At 37.2% G+C, this 20659-nt stretch overlaps 1 protein-coding gene across 1 annotated transcript; it reads right to left on the reverse strand.

Moving 5' to 3' along the window:
* Positions 1–3169: 3169 nt before the first annotated feature.
* On the reverse strand, positions 3170–6444 carry LOC308695575 (tripartite motif-containing protein 16; the record flags this gene model as incomplete). The annotated part of the gene is made up of 6 exons (XM_081373760.1): positions 3170–3756; positions 3881–3940; positions 4018–4177; positions 4300–4542; positions 4648–4743; positions 6109–6444. The coding sequence occupies 6 exons, from the start codon at positions 6442–6444 to the stop codon at positions 3170–3172; spliced, it is 1482 nt and encodes a 493-aa protein (XP_081229886.1).
* Between the last annotated feature and the right edge of the window lie 14215 nt (positions 6445–20659).

The following is a 20659-nucleotide window of genomic DNA, read 5'->3' on the forward strand; positions in this document are numbered from 1 at the left end:
GCATTGCTTGCTCTGTTGAAACCGTGTCTGCCCTACACTTACCCCTAGGCTGATTCTGTGTTTGGAAGGGTGGGTAGCAGGGGGAAGGGCAGGAGGCGACTGGGTTTAGTGTTGTCCCTGGTACCAACCCTCCAGGCCTCATATCTACTCAATGAGATGATGCAAGTGTGTGTGAGTATTTTCAGTTGCTTGGTTCAAGGGAGAAAAAGAGACCAAGTACGTCTATTTGTTGGGACAGTGGAAGAGTGCACCCTGAGGGGAACATTACAGAAGGGATGGACTAATGCATAAAGAAGGAAAGGATGTAAGCACAGTGATAGAAATAGGATGGAGTAAGTGAATGTGGTTGAAGGATTAGGGGCCATTTACACAACACCGTTTTCAACTAAAAACGATAAATGTTGTATGCATTTTGGCCATTCGTTTAGGCCTACATGACAACAGTGTTTAAGGGGCCTGAAAACGCAAAGTTTTTGACAATAATAGTTATTGTCTCCGTGTAAACTACAAAAATGTGAATTTGTGAAAACGGTGACTTCATGTCATGTGCATGCATATTAAAGGGGTAGTTCACCCAAAAATGAAAATTACCCAGCACCCTTCTTTCAGACGAATACAATCAGAGTTATTTTTAAAAATGTCCGGTCTCCTCCAAGCTTTATAATGGGAGTGAATGGCTGTTGAAAATTTGGCGAAGAAAATGAATTTTGTAGAATTTGGCAAAACTTTATAAGCTATAATCACTGGCTTCCAACAGATGACCATACGCATCGATTTATGGTGGAAGAAGACTAAACCCTGACCCGACACACGACGTAATGACGAACACGGAAATTCAGAGGAGAGCAAAACAAAACATAACACTGGTCGCAAATTAGAAATTTTGAAGAGAAATGTCGGAGGATTTCTATATAATAGAAGAGTAGCTTCAATTCAGTTTGTTGTGCAGCCCTATTTGTTTAAACCGCGAGAGGCGTCTAAGCTTACGATACTCCAACATCGTAAGTCATACGATGTCACAGGTCATGTGTTTCTCTTGCGGTGCAAGTCGACATGCGTAGTATGCGTACGGTTGTCTGGCGGAAGCTAGTAATTTTAGATTATAAAGTTATAAATATGGGTATTTTTCTTACAAAAACCCATGGCTTCGCTTCAGAACGCCTTTATTAACCCCCCAGAGCAGTGTGGAGTATTTTTTATAATGGATGGATGCACTTTTTTGGGCTTCAATTTTTCACCAGCCATTCACTCCCATTATAAAGCTTGGAATAGCCAGGACATTTTTTAATATAACTCTGATTGTATTTGTCTGAAAGAAGAATGTCATGTACACCTAGGATGGCTTGAGGGTGAGTAAATCATGGGGTAATTTTCATTTTTGGGTGAACTATCCCTTTAAGTGTTCAGTCTATATGCGCATAGTTTTTCTTTATGAAGTGACCTCACCAACTACTGTCCTGGCATGCATAATGCAGCATTTTTAAAGGGGTCCTATTATGCTTTTCCACTTTTTCAACTTTAGTTGCGGTGTAATGTTGCTGTTTGAGCATAAAAAAAAAGATCTGCAAGGTTACCAAGCTCAAAAGGAGATATTTTATTTAACAGAATCCCCTTTTCAAGAACTACAACAAACAGCTCGTTCGGACAACAACAATATTTTCTGGATCTTCACAATGGTCACAATTGTACTTATAATAATCCCCGCCCACGGAACGCAAAAAAAAGGACGAGGCCGTGTTGTTGCTGTATCAAAAACACTGTTTTTTCCACAACATTTTCAAAACTCATTTATTTGACCTTTTTAAGGCTGACAAATTTAGAGTGGGTTATTTAGAGTTAGGTTAAAACTTATTTTAAACACGGTTCCTGAACATTAAAACCCCAATATTTATCTATGTGCTGCAAATTTTATGGAGAACTGCTTGTTTTCTGTAGCTTTTGTAAGACGGTTAATCGCCCCTTAGGAGAATTAACCATGGTTTTTGTGATTGATTATTGTTTGTATTATCATATTTTTCCAACAAATATCACGATTAAATGGTGGATAACATTGTATCTATAATGTATATTAAATTTACAAAAAGCATACCACTCTGAAACGTCCTGTGAAATCCGTGCCTGCAAAATTTGTGCATGAAATACGTTCTGCACGATCCTCTTGCTCTTTAACATTGTCAGGGTCTGAATCATGCTCGAATTGGTTTGAAATTGAGACCATCTTCAATATTTATACTAGAGAAGAACTCGCAGTTATGGAGGTACTTGACATTTCCCGAACACGTGACAAGCGCTGCCAATCACAATTAACACACTTGGCCAGCTAACCAATCACAGCACATTTCGTATTTCGTAAGGAGGGGTTCTTCGAAATCGGCGTGTGCGAACCAGACTGTGGAGAGAGGTGCAGTAATAATGTAAATTTTTAATACAAAAAAAAAAAAAAAACATATTCTAGTACACCCCAAAACCAAAGTCAAGACAGTAAAAGGGCATAATAGGAACCATTTAACCGTTTTCGTGGATCCGTGTGAACAGGGATTGTTTTGACAACGCTGACGTCTGACTCTGTATGCGAAAAACGCAAAGGAAAAACAAGTTGAGGTAACCTCAACCCCTGGACTACCCGTGGCAACAGTGTAAAAGTAGCCCAGTTCCGCAGGAAAACTGCAGACTTGGCAACATTGTTTAGCCACAACCCTAAACAGACACACCTGAACAAGCTGATCAAGGTCTTCAGGATTACTATAAAGCTACAGGTAGGGTTGGAGCTAAACTCTGCAGGACAGTGGATCTCGAACCAGAGGTTTGCCCTGTGTTTAAAAAAGTAGAGATTATACATGTTGCAATAGTTTATAAAATAGTAGCTATATAAAATCAAATATATTGAATAATCATGCCATGATTCATACAAAACAAAACTTTTTTCACTCAAAACACACTGCTTTGATATCTTCAGTCATTCTTGACTAAACTTATGTTGTCCCTATTACAGATGCTGAAAAAAAAAAGATTGCATTTAAAACTTATCTAGTGCTGCCACCAAGTGTCTACATGCAAAGTCGCAAGGCATTCTTACTCTAAATCCTAAAGAATGATTACAAATCATTTGTTCATCAATGTTTGAGAATAATATACATTTCATGAGAGCTTCATGTGTAAACACTAAAACTTACAAACTGCCAAACTTAAATGGAGAAGAAAGGGGCATTTTAGTCTCATTTTTCACTGGATCGCAAAGTCTCACATAGGAACCTTTCCCAGCCAGTCCGAACCCAGGATAAACTGGCTCTCTAAAAACAGTTTGGTGCTTATAAATGAGACTCATGTTGTCGGAAACATCGTAAAATGCCAAGATTCCAGCCCTGTAGTCCAAATACACTCCTATTTTGTAGCCACGAGATTTAATCTTTGAAAATATTTTCTTATTGTCCTGCCAAAATTCAATCCAGGACCCGTAACAACGTATTCCCCATGAGTTTGAGTTTCTCCCAAACAGAGTACGCTGCTTGCCTTTCCTACGGATCCCTTGGTAGGACACAGCAATGCAGACCCAGGTGCCCCCGCCAAACTCCACCTCCCAATATTTAGGGGACCCTCTGAGACGTTCATTACACAGGATCTGTGCCCTGGAGTTAAACCTCTGAGCCTGTTCAGGATAGTCCTGGATCAGGTGTGAGGCTATCACCTCTCTGTCATCTTTTCTCAAGATGAGACTTTCATGAGCAGTGTTGGTATTAAAAGTGAGCTTTGATGCATCTGAGGTGAACAGATGAAAAGATGCAATATTAGTACAACCATCATACAGTAAGCATAACTTATGTAATTGCCAAATTATAGCATAAAAAATGTTCTGTGCGGTCAGTTCTATATGGAAACTTACACTGTAGAAACTCTTCTCGAGTCTTTGGTGGTGGGGATGTTACGATTCTAGTGTTTTTCACTGCAAAGAAACATAGTTAAGATGAATTGAAGACATATTATAACCATAGAATATATATTTAGATAACTTCTACCAACCTTTTTTAGAAATTGTGAGTAAACTCAACTTGCTGGTCATGTTTAGCTTTTTTGTCAGTTCATTAACTGCCATGGAGTCACGCTCAAAAGAGTTGTATGGATGCACGTGGAAGACGAATGGTTTTGTATACTTGGTCAGTGAGGGCAGAGACACAGCGCTCTGTAGAGAGTACACAATACTCTAAATGCACTTGAAAAGAGACTGTAGCTGATCATTTTACAAGGCAATCTGACAAGAATCCACTTCTACATCTGTTTCACAGCCATCTCCTGTGAATGTACCTCAAGAAATCGAACATGATTGTCTGTATGAGAGAGCAGCTGCAGCTGTTGTAGATCAGCATCTAAGGTCTTCATATGACTGATCTCCTGGAGTAGAGTATTTATGAATCCCTCTGCTTGCTTCACTGCAGTCTGTGTCTGACCTTGGATCAGCTCTGTCACTTTGGTTTGATTGTCCTTCAAAAACTGGATCAGCTCAGTAAACTCTCTCTCATTCTTCTCCAGTGCCTTATTTGCTGAAGCCTAGTGAAGAGGGATGAGTGGATGTCTTAAAATTAGCTACACACGCAATACCATACCATACCATAAAAATTAAGATGGTTAAAGCAAAGTGAAATGCCCTCTAACCCTGAAAATTACAACAGCTTGTCTCAGCTCTTGCACATCTTTCTCCTTTGCTTCAATTATGTCAATGTTCTGCTTCTGCAACTCCCCCAACTTGACCTTTAAAAGAAACATATTTGCAATTAAAATTCAGTAGAACAAATTCTAGTGTTTTTAAGCCTTTTTTATCTCTTTTATTGGCACTGATAGTGCAGAAAAAGAACATGGGCCAGACTCAAATTCATTCCACCCACATAAGCAACGTGTTGAGCATGTGTGTGTTAACCACTGGTAATAGGCTGGCATTTGGCCATTTTGGCATTATCAGTCAAGTGCTTAAAAGATTACGTGTATTTTCAGTCATCTTTAGTCAGATTAATTTACATTGTGACTGTGCCTAAGATGCAATCAACTGTCAGAAACGCATCCTGGAATTTAGTAGCTCTTCACTTCACTAATAATGCATTCTCAATTACTGCAATGAATCGCTAACAAATGACAAAGAAACAGCATTTCTCAGAGAAAATTGCAGAGTAGATCAATCTCCTGTGGGAGGTCCCCTAACCGTTTACTATTGTTTGTAGTCCATTTGTCTTCATGTATAAAGAGGGTTAAGATTCTTTGAAGGCCGACATGCTAACATCGCTATTGAAGAACTGTGTTACACAGTTGCAATTCTTCTCCCCAAGAACTCTGGTCAAGCTTACTTATTTTATGTATTAGAGGAATCGAATACACTGGCGAGCCCCCAAACGACTGCTGGGACAAATATAGAGAAATCTGCTGAATATTCAACTTTGCCATCAGGGGAATTAAATACAACAGTTAAACTGTTTAAAATATTGATAGAATTAGTTTTTAATGTATTTTTTTATCAATAATTCAAATGTATATTTACACATTAAATTTTTCATGTGAATTCGTTATAGAGCGTATTACTTTTTCCAGTGGCGTTGGTTACGGAAATGTTTTTTCCATTAATGTTTCCCATAGGGATGTTTTTATTTATTTTTTCATTAAAATTTTATGTCAACCAGCTATGATGTGAATTACAACATCAAACTTTTATTTGAAGCAAAAAAGAACTGCAATCCCATTAAGCATTGCAAACAACATAATCAAATTAAAAATGAAAGAAAGGAGAAATATTAAAGCTATTCATTTAATGTTGTTGATTATATCTACAGAAACTGGCTGCCATTTTGGGTGTGACTTAATGTGTGTGTGTGTGGGGGGGGGGGTTAGGTGTACTTAGGAAAGTTAAGAGAAATATCCAAAAGATTTTGCTTTTTTTTCGGAAAGGGGTTCGATGCCTTTTTCTGAGGGGCGCTGACTCTGAAACACCTATCACAAAAATATATTACAGCGCCCACATCGCTCTCTAGTTACATTACAAAACCAACACCAGCCCATCACTACTAAACACCAAGTCCTGGCTCAGACTTTGAAGAATGACATTCTGCATTTTTAAATCACACCTCTGACCTTTTTATTGGCCACCTCCACTTCCATTGCGATGACATTATGACCTCTGTGTTTATCAGTCATACACAGGTGACAGATGCAGCATTGGTCTGTGTGGCAGAACATCTCCAGCATCCTGCCATGATCAGGGCAGATGTTCTCCTGCAACGTCGCATTCGGCTCCACCAGTCTGTGCCTCTTTCCGTGCAAAGTGTTATGCAAATCAAGATGAATATCACAGTATGATTCCACACACTCCAGACAGGTCTGTTCAGCTTTGCGCTTCCTTCCGACGCACGCATTACACTCCACATCTGTGGATCCACTTGGATGAAGAGCTGGAGCTGTGTCCTCCATGATTGTGGATGTGCTGGCACTGGCAGTACTTGACTGAGTTTCGTTTCTGTGGAAGTGTGATTATGGCACTGGCATAAAATATTAAGGACAAGGGTGTGGTTTCAGCCCCGGAGAAAGGGTAGTGACTCAGAGGACTGCTATTGACAAAACCACTGAAAGAAGCCAAGCTATGTTCTTTCACAATAAATCAATCTAATCAAACAGAGAAAGCAACAACTCTACTGTACTAATGTATTCAGTGTTACATAATCCATTCCTGCAGAAATCAATCCAAAGCCAATATGGTGCTCAAGAATAATTTCTTAACATTATTATAAATATTAAGTTCAAAAGAACAACATTTTTCCCCATGCTCAGGGCATGAAAGCAACAAGACAATATTAATATGAGCTTCAGTTTTATAATCAGTATTGTTTTAGGAATATGTAAATGTATTTGTATATGTAAAGTTGCGTTTGCTTTGGTTGAACCCTTGGAGCAAACAATATTGGATTACAGTACTTCAAATAACAATTCTGTGTTGCAAACAGACAGATATATTAATGTCAGTATGTATGACAACTCATGAGCTGTGTGCAAAAATCAAATACTAACATGTATACTGCAGTAAACTATATAATTCACACTGCATTTTTTCAAACAGCATTAAATGCAACTATAAGGTTATGTCGTGGGCATCTATGGCTGGTCGTGTGGGACATGTGCCAACTGTTGCTAGGGCAGTTTTGTCCCTTCTACTTGAAACAGTTTGCGGGAAAGAATATAGCTAATACAAAGGGAGCATCTCAAGTTGGCGAGCAAAGTTAGTCATTTCATTGGAGTGAAATGAGTGCTGATCCAGTGCTGGAATTAGCTATTTTTAATGTTTTCCTTAATGTTACGTTGTCATAACTGGTGTGACACAATGGAAGGCGTAAAGTTCTTGCGCACATGCTTTCATTCTAGTGAATTGTCAAAACAAATGCTAGTAAATTGGTGCTTCTCAAACGGAAGATTGCACGTCAACAAGTGTTGTCAAAGGCCTTGTAAGGATCCTTGTAAGGCAGCCTTCGTTTCGTGTCCTTCATTCAGCTAATTTTGAAGGATGCATCAAGTGTATCCTTCATGTCCTTCAATCCTTTCAGACCCACAATCCTTTGCACACATTCCAATTCACAAAAAAGAACTGACGGAAAACGAGTTGGCACTGAGCTTGTCTGAGTTCATTATGAAATGTCAGACAAAAATAATGTTTTCGGAGAAGAAGGCATACATGTTATCTTTTGTTTTGGTGTTAATTAATCACTTAACACTAAACTGCCACTGGGAGACCACAGACGGTTGTCAATCATTGCATTGCATTAGTAGAAAGCCAGTTAATATAAAGATTTTTAATACAAAGTATTTTTCCAAAATGAATTATATGGCATGGTCATGTTGTGATCGAGGGGACAGGATGGGAACATGTGTGACGTAGCCATGCGCACTTACTAGACCGTCTCATTCTAGCATTTTCTAAGGAGGAATCTAGTCTACAAGCCGAAGGCCACTCAGCCTCACTCGGATACAGCCTTCCAATTGAGTAGCACCCTATCTGTCCCCGCTTTTCATACACAGTACATCTTTTTGGCGTACACTTGTAGCAATTTTGGTTCATTCAAATAAAAATGTATATCCCCAGTATGAACATGCAGCTACACATATTTTACTCCATTCATTTATCTTCTGGCATGCAGAATCCCATGACTAAGAGCAGCATATTTAAGAATAAGGTTGTAAAATCAAATATGACACTTGAATGCGTCAGCAAGAAATAACTGCTGCTTGAAATCGCTGAGTAATGAGATGAGAATTTATCTAATATCTTGTAATTTTATTGTTTACAGCAGGCAATGTTGTCCTACACACCACATCTGTGAATTAAATGGAAATATGCCATGAAATGCAGAAAAACAATAAGCAAAATGAGGAGATATTTTGTTTTTAAATGATAATGAATTAGTGTATTTCGCCAGATCAGCACCTGTGTGTTCCGGGGTGTGGGGGATTTATGGCCAGCAGGGGGCCAGTGGGGCCTCACGCATTTGCATGATTTGTATGGTGGTTAACAACGCTGCTGAATATGTCTATTCTTCACTATCTTTGCAAAGCCTTGCCTGTGTGTCACTGCAATCCTAAGCAGTCTTCGTTGTCATTGTTTGTCCTGTCAGCGTTTTTTCTTGGATCATGGAATTGGATTTTTTTGCTGGATCTTATTTACTCTGACTTTGACTCCAGGCACATGTCTCTCTGAATTGTAACAAATTCTTTCATCATAGCCTATAGTGGTTTTACCACTGTACCAGAGGCTTTACAACATGTAGCCAGATATTGCTGTGCAAGTTCTGACAGAGTGAATGTCACAAATGAGTCACAAATGCTGTTTTGTTAAGTGTTTTGTTCAAAGAGAAAAAAAGAACTGGAATTGTAAGAGCTAACTTCAAATGAACAAACACAAATTAAACAAAAAATAATAATGGCATTTTTTTACATCAATTATTAGTATTTGAGTAAAAACTTCAAACTGTAAATTAGTGTTAGTAATTATTACTAATCAAATTATTTCTCTCATATGTATTTATTATACACTGTTCTTCTGTCATATGTCTGCTGCCTTTATTTCCATCCTTTATCTTTTATCACTGTTCTTTTATCTTTAGTTTAATTTGCTATGCACTGAAAAAAATGATTCGTTGAATTTAATCAAATTTTTTTATGGTAAGTGGTTGCACACAATTGATTTTAGCTACATTTAAACAAATGCATTAAGTTGAACTTATTCAATTTTAGTTCAGCTTAATGCATTTGTTTAAATGTAGCTTAAATCAATTGTGTGCAACCACTTACCATAACATTTTTTATTAAATTCAACGAATCATTTTTTTCAGTGGCTTATCATTTCTCACATCTCTGTTTCTGCTCAATTCCATAAACGGATTTGCTCATATGGTCTGTTGTAAGTCAGTGCAAGGTTCATTAATGGTTCTTTTTTCTTTTGACTTGCATTGAATTTGTTGATGATTTGCTGAAGCAGTGTTGTATAATCAGAGGTTCTTGGATTTATCAATCCAACGTGTTTTCATTCATCACAGCGAAAGCTAGTTTTTCAGTTTTGTCATCCTACATCAATCCTACTGGGAATGTGAAACCCCTGTAGACACCTAGAACAAAAATCAATTTGACATCTGGTTAAAAATCATTGCAACAATGTCTTATAACAGTAAAGTTCAGTAAAGCATAATTTATTTTGCAGATGACACTTGCTTTTTGATTTTGTTATCTAACATTCATGCATTTTAAGTCTGGTTCTCCTAAATACTTTCCGGGCCACTCTACTATATCTGAATCATCTTAAAGAATGGCAAAATAATTAAGTTAGAAAAGTTATTTATCAGCATATCATATGGTGGCTTAGAGCAATAATGGATTACGTAATGACTGACACCTGTTCCCTCACATATTTACTGTAAAGTAACCTGACGAATCACTTCCTTGTGTTTAAAATAGCTGAGGTGATAAGATAAGCCTATAAGGAAAGTCTTAGTTTCTCACCACACACATAGGCCAACAACAGTGAAATACTGTACATCAAATAAACAAACAAGTCAGCTAAATAAAATGTAATTCCCACCTATATTCTAGTTTTTATTTCTGTTTCCAAGATTTGTACTTCAGAACTTCTCAATTTATAGTTCTGGTCATACTGTGACGTTGTGGAATAAAAGTGAAACTATCTGTAAAATTGTTCAACTTCTGCTGCACCGCCGTGGAGGTAGGTTGGTTGTTTTGTTCTGCTTAAATCTGCATTGTTATTGTAACTGTAAATTGTGTTCTTGTAGAATATCAAAGAGAATTGGTTCACTATACCTTATAAGAAAAATAAGAGAAAATAAGAAATATATAATAGTATATATATATAATACCAACAGCATATATATAATTTTAAGAGCATGTACTCTAATATTATAAATATATACAGTATTTTAGTGATGTCCCGATCAAGTTTTTTGTGCCCTCGATCCTATTTGTGTCATTGAATATGGAGTATCTGCTGATATCGAGTCCCAATCCGATACTTGTATTGGTGCACACTTCAAATACAAGTTATTAAAATCAATACAATGTGGGATGTGCTAAAGAGTTTCTCAGGGACAGGGGCTCAAATGTGAAAAAGGGGCATCTATCACTCTCTCTCTCTCTCTAAGCTTCTTCTATAAACTACTATTCTATTGTATTTGATATAAACTTATTCTATTTTATATGTACACAAAACAGGATAATTGCAACCTAAAGGAAAAAAAGGATAGACCAACATGTTAAAAGTATGTACTGTGCTGTTTAAAGGGATAGTTGATGAAAATTGTCATCATTTACTTTTCCTTGTGCCACTTAAAAAATGACTTCCCGTCTTCTGTGAAATAATACTTTGGAAATTTATTTGCAAAAATGTCTCATGTTTTTTGTTAGTATAATAGCATGTTTTAGACCCCACTTCTATTGCACTTTCATTGCATGCACAAAAACAGTCAAAAATCTAAATATATTCATTTGGGTTCTACAGTAAAAAGAAAAGCAAATAAAGAAATACATGTTTGAAATGACATGGATGTAATTGAATGATGATGGAATTTTTATTTTGAGAGCATTGAAGAGTTTGGACAACCCTGCTTTAAGCAAACCACAAAAATAACTAATGTATTGCAACATTTCTCTGAAGGTCTGTTCACCAGACGTCTGTACCGTCGTGGGAATACAGCAGCAAGATGTTTCGGACATCTGTGTTTGTGAGCTCTTTTTATACTTGTTGTGTGTGCCCTGGGTGTTTCTTTGTTGACATTCAACCAAATTGGCATAGTGACAAACAATCCTACATAATGTATCACGGAACTACAATGTGGAATGCGATGAGGATCATGAGCGAGGGCTTCTCTCCTTCCTCTGATGGCATGCTGGGTCCTGGAGTCTATGTCACCAGAAGCTTTGAAAAAGCCTCCCGTTACCCTCTGCATTCAAATATGGAGATGCTTGCTGTTCTCAGACTCAGCGTGAGAGTGGGCAAGGTGAAGAAGATCGACTACCAGGGTCATCCTTTACAGAGGACCTGGTATGAACATGGATATGACACAGCGTGGGTTCCTCCTAACTGTGGCATGGTGAACAGCGGCCTAGAGGAGAACTGTGTGCATGATCCAAGCCAAATCACAGTGCTGGAAGTCATTCCAAACCCCCGATTCTGGTAGATTCAGTGAAAAATAATGAACACTTCAATAATAAACGAATTCACTCAAAAACACACATTCTGATTAACGATTTTGTGTTTATTTTTGGTTTTATATTAAACAGAACATTTTTACTTACCTTTTGTTTTATTTTTACACAATTTGTAGATGTACACCTGCATAGTTTTTGTTATTTACATAACGCATAAGCAATTATTGGCAGTTTTAACAATAATGGGTTTATTATACAAAATACATTTATTTTAAACAATATTCATAATTTGTCGTGGACATTAATATTTTGTGAATAAAGTGATAAATTGCACAAACAAACTTCATAAAATTGAGGTTAAACATCTGGAGTCACATACTTTAATGATGCCTTTACTACCTTTCTGGGGCTTGAAAGTGGTAGTTGTGTATAGGCTGTCAATGGAGCGATAGAAAGCTCTCAGATTTCACTAAAAAGATAAAAAGATATCCAAAGATGAAAGAATACCTTACGGGTTTGTATTGACATAATTTCTGGGTGAACTAACCCTTCAAGTGTTCATTCTTGACTTTCTAAATAGTTGTTAGTCATTGATACCATCTAGCATCAGTTTCATCTGATCAACACCAGAGGTCACCATCACTTGCTTTATGGCATGGACTTTATAACCTGTGCCAAAATAACTCCAGTCATGACTTAACAACATTTTGAATATATTTTAACAATAAAAAAATTTATGCATATGTTGTCAACTTTGGAAGTTTTTTGGATGTGTGTCATTTCAATTCTGCATCCTGCCTTGTCAGCAAGAATAAAAAAAACGAAGAGACAATCTCTTCTGTCATGTTCATGTTGAGAAACTGCTGTTTTGACTTCTTTTGTTAAAAGACTGAATCTAAAAAACCTCTGGAGTTAGTGTAGCATTGTTTGTTTAGTGATTACATACACACAGAGCGTTCAGGCAAGAAACTGAATTGCATTGATAAGAAATATGGTCTAAGTAAGTGTAGGCGACCACACACTTAACCATTGATCCCATTTCTCCCCTTTGGCTCCACCCAGTAAAATAAAAGTGAAACCAAAGTTCTATAAAGTTTTAGTCTTTTCTAGAAACTGTTTTGCACCAAAAGACTCCTGAGCATGTAAGTAAAAAAATAAAATAAAAAATTATTCAGCTAAATTAAATGAAGCTTTTAAAGCTTTTAAATGATAGAGAAAACTAAGTTTGATGTAGAAAGAAAGTTTTAAAGCATAATTTGTGTAGTGTTCACAAGGTCCTTTCATCATAACTTTGATATTTTCAAACTGCATATTTTTGATGTCTATATAATGTATATAATGATAATGTCTTTGGTTATTCACTAATTATCAAATAAATGAAAACGTTTCAGAGTGCTTTGGTTACTGATGGGGGACAATGGTTATGGCACTGGAATAAAGTGGTATCCTGGACGGAGAAAATACATCATGTACCACGGCACTACGATGGCAAACGCACAGAAGATCCAAAGTGAAGGATTCAGACCCTCTTCTGATGGCATGCTCGGTTATGGAGTTTACTTAAGCCGAAGTCAAGAGAAAGCTTCTCGTTACCCTTTGAATGCTGGAGAACAGCTGGCCATTCTTAAAGTACTTGTTCGAGTGGGTAAAGTGAAGAAAATTGATTATCAGGGTCATCCCTTGCAGAAAACCTGGCATCAACATGGTTATGACACTGCGTGGGTCCCGCCAAACTGTGGAATGGTATCCAGTGGATTAGAAGAGGACTGTATTAATGATCCACGCCGAATCAAGGTTCTACAGATTATTCCAAACTAACGACTAAAACTTGAACTATTTCTGTAATGATCCTTATCTAGGGTATGAATTATGTTTTTGAAGTCTTCTTGACAACACCCAGCTGAAACTGAAAGTACACATTGTATAGAAGAATTCTATGCATTTATGACTCCAGCTTATTTCACCATATATACAGAATATTCTGTGACATTTGGGGAGTCTCAAAAAAATCAAATGCTTCTGGTAAACAATTAAATGCTATATAAAAAATGTGGAAGCTTTTTCATGCCAATGGAATATTAGGCTTTATGTGGGACATCCTGTACTTATCGGCATGGGGAACAAGACTAGATTTAGATAACCCTGAATATGTGAAAGTAACATGCGAAGGCCAGGTAACCAGAGACCAGAATTTGTCCTCTGCAAGTAACCCATTCTAAGTGAGTGCACACACATTAGGAGAAGTGAGTACTGAGTAGTGAGCACACACACACACGGAGCATTGGGCAGCCATTTTGCTGTAGCGCCCAGGGAGCGACTGGGGGTTAGGTGCCTTGCTCAAGGGCACCTCAGTGATTGCCATTATTGAGAATCGAAACCTGCGACCTACCAGTCGGACTCATAACCAGTGTCTCTAACCATTGTCATTGACCCTAGAAATTAATTTTTATTACTAAAGCTAGGAAGGTTAAAGTAAACACTGTAGGGATGGCTGACACGAAACTGACGTTCCGAAGCTGCTTTTACTTCTGAACCTGCTTTGTCTTTTAATAGCACCACGTCTCCTACTATTAAATAATTAAATAGCTCAAAATGAAAAACAAATTCTGTCAACATTTACTCACCCTGATGCAGTTTCAAACCATGACCACAAGAGAGCGGCAGCAGCATCTTAGACTGTTTGTTCTTATTGTGTCCATAAGATGGCAGCATCTTGTAAGCAAATTAACAAAGATTTTTCTTTTGGAGTTAATCTTCTGAATAATTCTTATGTCTTACCATAATAGTTGCCCAATGTTTGTGTGGAGGTCTCTTAATATTATTATGATTATAATCCTAATTAATAAACTATTTTTCCCAAGAAGTATACACCCAAGTGAGCATGTGCAAGTTGCTTGTACTGTTAATAGCATATAGTGAGAAATGTACCGTAAATATATGCAATTTTTTTTACTAAGTACTAATTTTGTGTCTCCAAAAAAGAAAGAAAGAAAAAAAGCTGTTATAAAACATATCTCTGACAGCCTTTCAGACATCTCTGCCTGGATGAAGGAGTGTCATCTACAGCTCAACCTCGCAAAGACTGAGCTCCGTGTAATTCCTGGAAAGCCGTCAGTTGACCACATCACTGTGATATTGGGGTCTACAACACTAACTGCATCCAAGACAGCAAGGAACTGGGGATTGTTTGAAGACCAACTGAGCTTTTCCACCCATATTTATCTTTTCAGCAAAATAGTCTTTTGTGTTGGTTGCCTTACAGAAATCCTTTTTATTTAAAACATTTTTTTTTTAATAATAATAATAAAAAACCTCTCTGTCTGGTATTACAAGAATTTCTATTCAGAATTTTCTATTTCTATTGCCTGCCAGTTAAGTAAATGACATAAACACAGCATCTGACTTTTTTCATTTGATTTTTTTTTTCTGACTGTCTGACAAGGAACTATAATGATCCTCTACATTACCCATTATGAATTCCCAAGTCCTCTTCCTTAAAATAGTTACATGAAAGACACCACCAGACTCAAAAGGTGATACTTCAGCAATACAATTATGTATGCTGATATATTTAAATGGTCAAAATAAAATATTATTGTCTATGAATACTCTGTAACACAATACCGCCGCCCCCTATACGCAGAGTATGCAGCCTGTGTAGGACACAAACTACCAAGGGGGCAAAATTTTGTACAACTGAGGAGCTGCCGAATTGGACTTCCTGGCTGGTTTTTGGTATTCAAGGCTTGGCTCATTGGTTATTCACATTTAATCTGATTTAAATCCATATGGTCTAATAGTTTAACTATTATACATTTATCCAAATAAACAAAGTCTAAAACTGCTTTAGATTGTCACTCAATATAGTCAATAATATAATAAGTATTCTACTATTAAAGAAATAGCTCACCCAAAAATGTCCTGATCCTCATGTCGTTCCAAACCTGTATGAAATGCACAGCAGCAGCAGAAGCATCAAAACATCTTGGACTGTTTGTTCCTATTGTATCCATTAGATGGCAGCACCATCTTGTTCGCAAAATCATCAAGGAATTTTTCTTGGCTTTTCCTCTAGTCTAGATAATTACGATTAGTCTTGACATTAATGTTGCCAAAGGTTTGGGTGGAGGACTATTATTATTATTCTTCAACTTAAATGCGGTCAATGTATGAACATCACGTGCATCATGTCTTCTGTTACTATAACCAAGAGACCCTTAGGCTACTGCTCTTAGATGGATTTTTTTTTGTCAGCTTACTGTTTGGGTGATCGAACACTAATTAAGATCGTTAACGAAGATTTAATTTACCACTTCAAACCTGAACACATAGCACACAAAACAATCTGCCAGTTCATCTTTAAGACTATGTAGGCCTACAGCACACACACACACAGGGAAGCCAGGAAAGCTATTAAGAGAATTAGGGAATAAACACGCATTTTCTTAGCTGACTAAATGGGGGAAATACCATAGTATTGTTTTATATTTAAATTAAGCAATATCTCCACAAGCAATGTTGTTCGGACAGATGCACGAGGTCGCACGGTAATCACAACCATGCAAAATATGACTCATAGCTACTGAGTAGGCTACTGTCCTTGCGTATGTGATGTTGCTTTTATAACTCAAAGTGAGGGGAAAATTGAGTAGGCCTAACAAAACTAGTTCCAAAGCCATGGTTTAAATCCCAGTTGTGCAGACGGTGCATGTTGTAACACTGCGTTACAATGAGCCCCTATTAGAACTATGCTATTATATTCTATACTTTTATATATTCTATTGAGAGAACATGAGAAAAAGGTGAATAGAGACTTAGAGTCAATGTTCAGAAATGATTCATTATTATTATGTTTTGAACTATGTTGTAGGCTATAGCTGTGTTTTCCGGTATGTTTGTTGTCAAACTCAAAAAAAATTTTTAGTTTTAATTATTAAAAAATGCCATTATGGAAAAAAAGCTAATAATTGTATTTTATTCAGAAAATATTTTAGTTTGTCTTGTATTTTTTATTAGATCAGATAGCATTTTAAACTGTCATATGGTCATGTTACAATGTGGCCCTCACATGTTACAAATGTACCCCAAATATGGGGCATGTTGTCACATTTCACTTCCATTATTTTGGGGTATATCAAGAAAAAAAATATAAACTGTATTAATAAAATAAAACCACATACTAGACATGGAAAAAATAAATACTCTGAACCCCAAGTAGATTTACACAAACTAAGAAAGTCAAAAAGCGTTAGGTTGTGGCCCGCTCTCCCCTATAGTGGAGTGATAGGGAGTAGCCTACTTAATGAGGGGGGCGATATTTCAAACTGCTATTGTTGTTGAATGAATCGGTTGAGTAAATGATTCAATGGCTTACTCAAAAATACAGACTTGTAAAAGAGAAGGCAAAGTACCTGGATGACCTACTTCTTCAAACGAGATTCTGAGGTGTGGCATCCCAGGCCACGGGAGAGAATTTGTGAATGGCAGTGAAGCGACACAACTAACGCTGGTAGGTCACATGATAATGACATTGCGAATGTTGTACAGATTACATTAATACTACACACATTCATACTGTATAGAATGGGCTTTTTTACCGGTTGTTAAGTGATTACTTGTTTCGTTCCTGAATGCATCAGCGTTTACGAATCAATCGGTTTACTAAAAAGATTCAATGACTCGCTCGTATTGTATATACTGCCACTTATATCCGTTTTGACTGAACGAACCGGTTGACTAAATAATTCACTCATTCAGAAACACATTTTAGCATATCTGTCTGTGGCAGAAATAGTATGCTAGTACGCGAGTCCGAATTCAGCAGTGTAAAGAAACAAGTGGCTGTGTAATTCATTCGTTCCATGAATCACTGATATGAACAGGGGTGCGTTTCCCGAAAGCATCGTTGGCCAACTATGGTCGCAAGTTCATCGCAATGTCCATTGAACTCTATTGGTAACGACGGAACTTGCGACCATAGTTGGCCAACGATGCTTTTGGGAAACGCACCCCAGATCGGTTGATTAAATGATTCAGTGGCTCACCCGTAATATACAACACTGAATGATATTCAGAAGAACACCATTCTTGGTCGTAAATATTGCTTAATTGCTATAGACTAACATAAAATGACATTTTGGCAAAAGACTTTATAAAATGTTCTTTATAAACATTGTTGAATGCCCCCAAAAGGAGGTTTTGTCAGATTTATTGGACCAATTTTGACCAATTATTATTATTTTTTTCAGACCTATGGAAATCTTCTATCCCCTAAACCTAACATAAAATCTTGTCTGCATTTATATCAAGACATAATTAGGTGTTCATTAAGCAATTTCCTCTTTTAGGACTGTTCACTGTTCATCAGTCACCAAAATGTTTTACTACCCTTGTAAATATAGGCCTATAATACAAGGCAGTTGGCAGTAATGCAGAGATAAATATGGCATGTATCGCCAGCCAGTCCCTTTCACCCACTGCCTCAGTGGGCCAGATATTTAGTGGCTTAATTATAAAGGTTGGTGGGCATTTTCACCTTGCTGTTCCTGAGGAAGCATAGAAAATGCAAAACTGAGAAACACTTTAGGTTCACTCTATTCCAGATGTCTTGGTTGAGCTTCACACTAATGATCTAAAGGTTCATTCTGATTTGTGCAGGACACCAAATTAATCTTTAATGATGACGTTTTGCAGTGAATTAATGTATTAATAGCAAGTTATTTTTGTTCTTATTCGTGTACTTCTGTGCTCCATGTGTTCTGTGATAAATGCTTTCCTGACTATGAAAAACTAAATCCTCTGTCACTACTTTTAGAAATAACCCATCTGTGGTATCACTCTGCTTCATGAGCATGCCTAGAATATTTGTTTGCATAAGATATCTGTGAAAATGTTTAGTAGTTTCATCTAAAAACTCTTAATACTTTTTCTGTATGTGCATGTGTGATAGGTTCTCACACCCTGCCTATATAGATATACAGTACATTGCATAATATCCTGCGCATCAATTCATTATGTAACTCAAGGACAGAGCTTGCATTTATAATCTCACTTTCCTCAAATCATTTTGAATCCCTCTTGTGCTCTAAGTGAATTTTGAAGCAATCACACTCTCTCTTTGTCTCTCTCATTCTAGTCTGCCATTTCCTACATCAAGCTTTGCAAATGTAATTAAACCAAATTTAATCTAACAGGATATGCGCTGGAGCTAATGAATAATTAACTAGCCTCGAATCAAAAAGGTGGCCGTGGCTTGTTTTTTGCCAGCACATACGCTAGTTCAAACACGATCACACACACATATTGCAGGATTGAAGTGTAGGATAAGCAGGGTGCGGTGGTTTGAAACAACCTTTATTTTCAATGGTTTCTATTTTATAAGGCATGTCAGGCATACTAATAAATCTCGCACTTTTTACGTAACCCAGACTTCAAATGGAGTAATTTTCAAGGAGAACCTTGCGGTTAACTTTTGTCTGTCTTAAAGTGCAACCTGAACTCTCAGTTCCCATTATTGACCTCAGAGTTTAAGTCTGTCACGTAGCATGGGAGTAAGTGGACTAGACATTGTGTTTACTCCCTGCCAACTCTGTCCCTGTTTGAAGGGCCTCTATGGACATCTCCAAAGCCAGCACTTCATTTACTCAGCAGAGGCAAACAAAGACTACTGTAGAACACAGGCAAGACTCAAAAGTCAAGAGTTCCTAAAAAAAAAAAAAGAAAAAGAAAAAAGAGCATATACACATCAGGTCGCGCACACATCACCTCAAAACATACTGTCTTTATTCAAATTTACAAAAAAGAAAAGGAAAAAATACAACAGAATAAATACATTATTAATACAAGCCATCGTGAGATCTCAGTACCACTTGGGGCCACAACAATGCAGTCCAATAGGAAGGCAGAAACCAGGATGATTGCAGTAACTCCACACCCAGTTTACAGGTGACCTAATCTACCTGAAAAATATGGAATGAAACGGGACGCATTCAATTCTTTAAACTTACACCAGGTCACAACAGTTTGAGGCTGTCTACACTGGACGAAGCAAAAGTTACGAATCCATTTGCACTGCGATCGGAAGCAGCAGAAGCGCGTGGAGTACGTCAGAAATTTAACGGGCCGTCAGTTTACAGTTGGTGCCCATCTGTAAACTCCCGCCACATCCAGTGTAGACAGTATCAGTGATTATAAAAGACATTACTTTTTGCTTGTAATGTCGCACCGCTTGCATCCAGTGTAGACACTGACACAGGGTAGTCCAGATCAAATCAGCTCTATTCAGTCATTCTGTATACTTATCATAAAATAACATTTACATGACAGAGCATGATATTTGGGTTGTTTAACAAGGTGTGGGTTTGTAGGCTACTGCATAAAGCCCCCTGGTATTGGTGCGCATGGTTGTGCAGTGATACAGTGGTTCTGGTTCAGTCCAGTCACAGTGAGTCCTCGTGGCCAAAAACAGTGATTAATCGGGATATCATTGCAGAGTGTGTGCTCAACCCAGAAAAAGGACGTCAGATACATTTATTTGAACCTTTCGCATTGATTCAATTAAAAAAAAAAGTTCCGTTTGGGAAGAGCGACACATCCGAATCCGACATCGTATTGTAAATGGTTGGGTTTAATCTGCTTCAGTCAATTCAGTGTCTTCCAGTTATATCCAGTGGATTTCGATGTGGCATTATATATATATATATATAAAATATTCTCCAGGTTTCATTTTATTATTCTATTATTTTTTGTTGTTGAAGACTACAGTACTGTTGTTACTTTTCACAATGGCATTCAGTGATATTTACATTTAAATGCATTTACACAGAACATTTTTTTCATGTTTTTTTTTCTCCAATAAAAAAACAACAACACCATTTGTAATCTATTTGAACATCATGTATAAAAGTGCATCCTGTCATCTCTCATAATTCACCTTCACTTTTTAAATGTGGGATTTTTTTTTTTGGACAAGTAATGGTTTGTGCAG

Source organism: Scardinius erythrophthalmus (assembly GCF_964197995.2).
Source record: "Scardinius erythrophthalmus genome assembly, chromosome: 9".
Classification (NCBI taxonomy): Eukaryota; Metazoa; Chordata; class Actinopteri; order Cypriniformes; family Leuciscidae; genus Scardinius; species Scardinius erythrophthalmus.